We start from the raw sequence: 8,834 nt of genomic DNA, 5'->3' as shown, positions 1-8,834 counted from the left end.
GAGGGGAAAGATCTGAAAGACCTGCCCATACATGGTGAAGGACTCAGGATTGGCTCGCTGCCAACATGCTATTTAGGAACAAAAACATTTGACCACCTCAATCCCCTGATTTGAATCCCCTTTGACTACAGTGTGTGGTGGCAAATTGAGAAGAAGGCCTGTGCTACCCGCCACCCGAATTTGGACTCATTGGAGGCCAGCGTCAATGAGCAATGGGCAGCCATGGAAGACCATTACATCATCAATGTGTGCAAGGCCTTCTGTGGGTGCTTGGAGGGTCTCATAGCAGCTGATGGCGGTTATATTCAGTAATTGTATTAAATTTTATACCAGAATAAATTCTCTATTATATAATTCTCAAAAACAAATATGTTATACGAATTTTATTACAATTCAATTATTTGCCGCAAATAGTCCGCGTATTTATGCAACTACCAGTATATATAAAGTACTACCCTCATATTCTTCTTTTATAAATGGCCGTGCATTGTGTATGTTCATTAGATTAGTCATCATTATGTATTAATGAGAATATATACGTGTTCCTATTAAATTACATCGTTGTTTTATTCCTCTACGTCTCTTTCTCTTCTCTCCTCTCTCGGATTCTCTGGATTCCTTTATTTAATAGTCTGGGTCTCTTCAACTTCGTCAAGACGCAACAAAGAGCAGATGAATTTTCTACGTTGAAACCCTCAGAAGTAACAGAATTGAAAAATTTGTCACTTGTTGATAGAGAAAGTGTTGTATCTTGACGAGGTTACAAGAAATAATCTATATTATGGGGAATCCAGAATGATCGAGAGAAATGAAAAGGAGAGAATCAAGGAGGAATAAGATCAATATACTCCATATACATTCAGATCAGGGATGAACAACTTACATGATAAAGAGTACCAATTTTGTTTTTGTACTATCACTGGAGGGCTACATGAGCATTTTTTTAAAACTATTATTGATCTATTTGTGGGGACAATGAGTGAGGACGAGGGCCGTGTACAAACTCCAGGCCCATCCCTGATCTAGATATTATTACACACTACTCTGATGCTACAAAGTTGTCAGCCTAATTATTCTATAAGAGATAAAGGATGCACTTTACATATATATTAGTGTTGGGGTTCGGTTTAGAAATCCTAGACCGGTGTGGAACCGTTATATTTTTTGTTGGACCAAATTAGTTCGCTCCAACAAAAAACTCGGTCTACATCGGTCCAAGGGGGAAAATTCGGTCTACTTCGGTCCCAAAAAAAATCGGTCTGGACCGATTTTACAGAAAAATAGTCTATAACATGACATCATATGTTTTTTCAAATGCAATGGTATTATAGGAAGTTTAAACAGAGATAGTTCGGATTAATTTCGATCCTGTTGTCTGTTAATTGTATACAGTATTTTTTCTAAAACTGATCATGCACTTTTGAAATTTTTTTAAAGAAAATGTATTACACTTGATCGAGAAAAAAAATGGATTTCTCATAATATATGATATCAAAAAAAAAAAAAATTGGACCATAAATTGATACCAAAAAAATCTGTCCATTTAGTGAGACCGAATCAAAATCAGTCTAAAAAGTGAGACTGAAAAATCGCCCTAGAAAAAATCACTTAAGACTGAACCGAAAAAAAAATTATGTAGTGGACCGAGTCTCAACATTAATATGTCCTACAGGAAATAAATGAAGGGAAGAAGATCCATTGGATCCTTCGTACATACACAACAGAAATAATTCAGTAAGAAGGCCCATGGAAGCTATGATTACAGGTCATATAACGATGGTGTTTTTGTTCTTGTTGGTATGGTAACAAATTTGTGATGTTAACAATGGCATTTGGGGATTTGGGCGAAGAAATCACTGTATGAAGATAAGATAACGTATCAAAAATTTATGTTTATTTTCCAAAACCTCAAATATTGAAAGATTTAACTAAAAGATCTGTGGCGTGTATAATCTCGGAGAGTTCATTTCCGCATACGAAATATTTATTGGACCACACTTTGTGCAATATTTCACATGATTGACATGGCAGTATGTAATTGCTGGGTGGATAATATAGGACAATGGCTATATTTCTTGGAATAGAAAAATGCTTATTACTATATATTGGAAATCCATTTTTGGCTAAAATTACTCAAATTTTGAAATTAAGTTTTGGAAATATACAATCAATATGGTTTTTATTTGAGGCCATAAAGTTTTCAAAGGAAATCCATAGTATTTTTATCACGTGACTGAAGGGTTTAAAATGATTTATCACTTTTTTGGTGTCAACTTGTATCAAATTGCAATTTGCACATACCATCACTATGCAATAAAATGAAGGTCTTGGAGTGCCCGGAGTCTTGAACCCCACATTTATTATTTTTATTTAAGTTATAGAACACGAAAAGGACCATAAAAGCTTTCAACCTTTAAATGTTGGGCCTTTACAACCTTTTTTTTTAAATAAAATTTTAAGGCTATAACTAAGATTCAGTGACATATTTCGAGAAAAAGGACTGTATAGATGAAAATCAAAGTAAATAACAAATTGATAAAAACATTTCAACATTTAAAAAATGAATTATTTATTACTTTATCGTGATTATAATTAATAAAAAAACTATCCAACACATAAAGCATCTATTAAAATGAAGGACCTTACATAGAAGCAATTATCCTTTTTATTTTTTCTTCAGGTGCTTCATATCCTAGCTAAAGCAATAGAATAATATACCATTCATTTAAATTAAAAAAAAAAGTCTTTAAAAAAAATTCATTTTTGGTCAATTTTGTTTTTCATATTTATTAAGGAATTTTCATAAAATAAGTCGGGGTTAAGTTGCATTGAACATAGATTACAACAATATTGAGGAGAAAATTTATGAGTTTATGATTATATATCTATCAATGAATCAATTATTTTGGATATGAAGCATCTACAAACTTGTTTTAATTCCCTTACATATACCCTAAAAACTCAATTTTTTTTAAGGCTTTAAAGGTTGAAAGTTTTAATGGTCAATTTCATGTTAAACGGCATAAATATCAATAATAAATGTGGGTTTCAGCCTTCGGAACAAAGTGCTGTTGCAATTTGCAATAAATTATTGATTTAAAACAGTTGGTAATTAGTTTTTCTGATTATGTACTATAAAAATGTTAGTTTTTTAATAGTTTACCTTGTTTGTTTTGTTCTATTTAAATAAATCAGTAAAGATCCTTTTTTTTCTAGTAAATAAATATTGAAATACCAATGCACATTTTGGTACAAACCCCAATACAAAAATATAGGTATTGTACAAGACCATGTAATACATACGCCCAACAGTTAATCAAAATTAAGACACAATGGTAGTAAAAAAATTCATAGAGCGGCATGGATGCCATTTTTTGCAAATGAAACAACAAAATTGTTATTGGTAATAACATCGGGAAGCAATATGACTCTGATTAATTTCATTTCAAGACAATATTATCGTGCACAAAGTTCATTGTCATGATATCATATTTGGACAATCAAACTATGGGATGATAAAAGAAGAAAAAAAAGAAGAAAATCAAACCCAGACGCTTCCCTGAGCATCATGTACCAAAAAAACCCAACTGGTCTTCAGGTTGTACAGGTAAAGTGCTGGTCCCCAAGGTAATTTAAAGAAAAAAATATTTTTGGTCAATTTAGTTTTTAATATTTACTAAGGAATTTTCATAAAATAACTTGGTTAAGTTGTTTTGAATATATATTATACAATATTATTCTGAGGGAAAAATTGAATTGTTTATGACGTTTTAACTAAATGTAATATCTACTAATATTATTAATAAAACAAGATTATAGATGAATTATATTCAAAATAATTGATTAATTGATAGATATAAACGAATAAACAATTCAATTCCCCCCTCCCTGCAATATTATTGTAATTTATTATTTGGTACTAAATATAGGTTTCAGCCTGCAGGCAAAATGCTGTTGCATACGAAGTAACGGGGTTCTCCTTTTATTGATTTTCATTCAAGAATGTTAATTTTTTCTTGACCCACCACATATTTTGCTCATACAAAAAATTGAGGTTTAAAAATGTTATTTTATATAAAAAATGATTTACCCCTTATATGGACAGAGAGTATTTTAATTTATTTTGTCAAAATATTCAATTGACTCATAATTATCACTCAATTAGGCCCTCCTTCTGATTACCTCGAACGAGTGCCTTAATCAATGCGAAAAAACGGATATTTATTTTTCATCATCGTACTGAAACATCTATTTAAGTACAAACAAGTAAAGAGATTCATCATCAGTAGGGAGACGAACAAGTATGGAGGAAGAGCAATTGGTAGTTCCTGAGGACAGGGGTAGTGCTATTTGGCGGACCCTTAAAAAATTTGCTTCAGCAATCACAATCGAACCTGCAGTATTTTGTATGGTTTTTTCCTTTGGTGTTCTCATCAATGTTAGGCCTGTGAGTACTTACTTATTTCTTTCCTTAAATGATTTAAAATTTTGTAAAAAACTTATTAATTTTTTTTTGTTGGCCTAAGACTTTACTTTTAGATCGATGTTGTACAAGGGACTACGGATTTTCCAAAGATATTTGTAACAATTTAAAAGAGTATGAAAATGAACTCAAGGAGTGTCAAGTATGGTCGAATCAAATAAATGTCTACAAAGAGGTATTGCAATCCATTCCCTCTGCAATTAGTACATTATTTGTGGGGGCTTGGAGTGACAAATGTGGAAGGAAGCCTGCTTTCTTGGTTCCCTTATTTTTCAATATTCTTGAGTATATTTTCTATCTTTTATTTTCGTTATATGAGCAATTATCGAATCAGTATTACATTCGTAAGTTATGGTACAGGGGCGCCCCCAGGGAGTGGGATGGAGGGGATGTAGCCCTCCCCAAATTAAGGAATTTATTGAAATTTCCTTAAAAATATCATCCTGCGGACGCCCCTGTGATAGTAGCTATTTTTTACCAAAGTGTGTTATTTACTAAATATGCTTTATAGTGTCTGCCATTTGTGGATTAGGTGGTGGTTTGCCTTTGTTTCTTGCAGCCACCTTCAGTTACATTACGGATATTTCCTCTGTTGAACAAAGAAATACACGAATATCTCTCATAGATGGAAGTTTATTTATAGGGCTACCACTCGGCTCCATTTTCTCTGGAATGATGTTGAAAAAAATAGGCTATGTCGGGATTTTTTCCACATCTATAGCATTAATGGTGACGTCTTTTATCTATGTCCTCCTTAGGATTAACAATTCCGTATCTGGGAATGATTATAATTTGTGAGTATTTCGAATAAAATTCATGGCATTCATATCCTTAGTCTGTTTTAGGAGTGTGGGTGGTGCAGGAAGATCCGGGAGATTAATATCTATATTGAGGGAAACGTATCGTGCCGTATTTAAAAAGAGACCTGAAAGAACTGCATTTTTTTTATTGATGATCTCAATGCTTCTTTACTTATCTTGCTATGGTGACGTAACAATTTTAAATGAGGGCTTTCCTTATGAAACTCTCATCTCATTGCAGGCGTGAATCAATATTATTATACAATAGTGATGTACCAATGGTCGGAAGAGATGTATTCATACTTTTTTAGTATATTTGTTTTTGTGGATGGGATTTTCTCCTATATAGTCTATCCATTCTTCATGCATAAAATCCATGCTTCAGATCCAACTCTAGGGATCGGGGGAGAATTAGCATCATTTGTTAAGAGTCTTATACTTTTTTATTCTCTCAATTCAAACATATTTATAATAGGTAATTTGATTAATTAATTATTAATCAGGGGCGTTCGCTGGGGATGGGCTGGAGGAATTGTTGGACGGACCCCTTCTCAAATTAAGGGATTTTAGCGTTTGGATGGAAAATTTAATATTTAATCTTTTTTTCTTCAACAATTTAATTTTCGAAATTTTATTTAATTTTTCAAATTTTTCCCCAAAAATTCAATTTTTTGCAAACACCTGTGAATCTTGCGAATTTTTTTTTCAAAAAATTTAATACATAAATCGTTTTCCCTAAAAAACTAATTTTTTCCGAACAACTGCAGATTTTTTCCAAAAAATTAAAATTTTTGTGCATAGTTATAAATTTTTTATTAAAAAATACAACATAATATTTGAATTTTTTCCCAAAAAAATGAAATTTTTTCTGAACAGTTATGGATTTTTGAAAAAATTATCCAAATAATTTCATTTGTCATATTCTTTTCTAAAGAATTTAAATTTCTTGATTTTCTTACAAAGTTTTTTCAGAACCCAGGCCCCCGGCCCCAAAAAAATAGATATATATAAATATGATCATCATTGCTAGAGTGTTCATTTCGTCCGACTGTTTCGTCTATGAAACGTATTCCTTAAGAAAAAAAGGTCATGACGATGATGAAATAAAATATTTCATCTTCCGCCGATTATTAGTGTTTTAATTATTTAGAAAATTCAGTTGAGTCTCGGTCTGCTCCAGTCCAGTTCGGCAAATCAGTACTAAAACTTAGAAAGTTCGGTTTCTGATGACGTCAATCAACTTTACATCTACTTTTTTAAAATCAGTTCTATGCAGTTTATTTGTAGAAATGTTATTATTTTTGAGTATGGATATAATTCTGTTTTAAATTTGCGTATAAATATCTCTGTAAAGGGTAATCAATAATAACTTAAATATCAAAAATTATATTTAGGATACGTATTTGGTGTTATTGGATCTTACACGGGCGTTGTTATACGATCAACTATTAGTAAGATATCCCCGAAGGAAAATATTGGTATGATATTTGCGGTGATTGGATGTCTAGAAGCACTTCTTCCAAATTTATCTTCCACATTATTTACTTATATCTATAATAACACAGTCAATATATATCCAGGATGGATATTTATGGGACTGGCATTAATTCATGGTATCCTTGTACTATTATTTATGATGGTTCATGCAATCTTTTCAAAAGTTTCGAACCAAAGCTGGTTGGTTGAATTTTACAACACAAGAGAATGAGCTTACATTATAAATCAGATACAATCAGACATTATTCATTTAATGTATTTGCTTCTATTTTTATATATTTTAATATTAAACATATTTATAAAAGAAACATATTTAATTGTTTATTTGAATACATTTTTATCACTTATTTAACAATAATATAAATTTGAATTATTTAACGTGATTTGAAAAATGAAATGAATAAAACACAAAAGGTCATTTGTAGTTGGTGGCACAATTCCAAAAAATATCCCGATGCCGATGCGATTCTTGTCAAAATAAGCGATGCAGATTCTTTAATATTTGGAATAATAGTTAAAAAAATAATAGTCTAATATCAGGGGCGTCCACAGGATTATATTTTAGGGGTGGGGATCGTGGTTTTTGGAATTCTTTAGAAAATAAATCCAAAAATCAAAACTTTTTGGGAAAAAAATTTGAAAAATTAAATTTTTGGAAAAAAAGAATTCAAATATACAATTTGACATTTAATTTTTTTTTCAAAAATCCCCACAAATATTTATAAGAAACCTCATAGCTATTTTCTAAAAATTTCAAAAATCCAAAGCTTCCAAAAAATTAAAATATCTTATTTAAGATTGTTTTTTAAAACTAAAATTCAAATATAAATTTTTTGGAAAAAAATTTCAAAAATACATTGTTATTCACAAAAAAACGCAACATTTTTTAAAAAAGATTTGATTAAATTTCAATTATAAAATTTCAGGGTTACACTCCGTCATTTATGAGCACACACAAACGTTTAATAAGGTTTTGAATATAATTGGATACATTTAGGAAAGGATGTTGTTCACTACTCAGGAATGAAATAAAGAAAATAAAATCCATTCTTTAGATTACCAATTCCAAAAAACAGGCAAGCTAAACAAAATCACCAAATTTACATCACTGCACATTATTCTGTTCTCAATCAAGCAATCAATATATCATCAAGATACACGAAGACATTTTTAATTCCCCTAAAAACAGAATCAATGAGTCGTTGGAATGTCTGGGTAGCATTTTTAAGCCCAAACGGCATTCTCAAGTACTCATACAACCCAAATGGCGTAATGATAGCTGTTTAACTCATGGAGTCTTCACTTATGGGTATTAGATTGTATATTATTAGTCTCTGCAAGTCCATTTTACTAAAAAAATTCATCCCTCATAGGTTGGCCACGAAATCCCTTAAATTTGGAAGAGGATATCGAATAACATCCATAGTGTTATTTAATGGATGATAATTGTTATGTATTTAATATCTCCTTACATGTTTTTATCTTCTTGTAAATTCGTCTATGTATTATAAGTACTGTGTTTTACGTGTTATAAATAGTATCGTCTTTTGTAAATATATTAGAGTATAGTTAGAATACACATGATCATATAAACTGTGTAACTTTATTCCTCCACGTCATTCTTCCTCTCATCTCTCCCGGTCATCCTGGATCTCTCCTATTATAAATAAGATTGTGTCTCTCCCTCGTCAAGACGCAACAATAATCACCCCACCTTCGCCAGCCTTCTTTGGCTTTAGGTACAACATGAATCGTTGATGAAAAATTTGAAGAAGATGGACGAATTATACCCTTCTCTAGAAGTCCATCAATTTCGTTTTTACCAAAATGGAGTTTAACAACATCCAACTTGTAGGATTTTGCAATGCAGGGAGGACTCTTAGTTTCGACGTAATGTTCAACTCCATGAGCTGGGTAAGATTCAGCGAATTTTTATCATCGAAAACTTCAGGGCATTGAGATTGAACCCATTGGGCTTCTAATAATTCTGAAATGACGCATGGATCATTAAAACACATTTTCTTGTTGAATAGGTATATATTAATTTTCTATAA

General features: G+C 31.3%; 1 protein-coding gene across 1 annotated transcript; it reads left to right on the top strand.

The window, feature by feature from the left end:
* Positions 1-3,216: 3,216 nt before the first annotated feature.
* Positions 3,217-8,373, top strand: LOC121126093 (probable peptidoglycan muropeptide transporter SLC46). Its single transcript, XM_071891756.1, has 8 exons — positions 3,217-3,607; positions 4,166-4,447; positions 4,527-4,827; positions 4,995-5,277; positions 5,329-5,468; positions 5,525-5,758; positions 7,707-8,099; positions 8,154-8,373. Exons 2-7 carry the CDS (start codon positions 4,304-4,306, stop codon positions 7,775-7,777), a joined length of 1,173 nt encoding a protein of 390 aa, XP_071747857.1. The 5' UTR covers positions 3,217-3,607; positions 4,166-4,303; the 3' UTR covers positions 7,778-8,099; positions 8,154-8,373.
* Positions 8,374-8,834: the final 461 nt, after the last annotated feature.

Source organism: Lepeophtheirus salmonis, chromosome 11, assembly GCF_016086655.4.
Source record: "Lepeophtheirus salmonis chromosome 11, UVic_Lsal_1.4, whole genome shotgun sequence".
In the NCBI taxonomy this organism is placed as follows: domain Eukaryota; kingdom Metazoa; phylum Arthropoda; class Copepoda; order Siphonostomatoida; family Caligidae; genus Lepeophtheirus; species Lepeophtheirus salmonis.
This window is presented reverse-complemented; position numbering and strand designations above follow the sequence as displayed.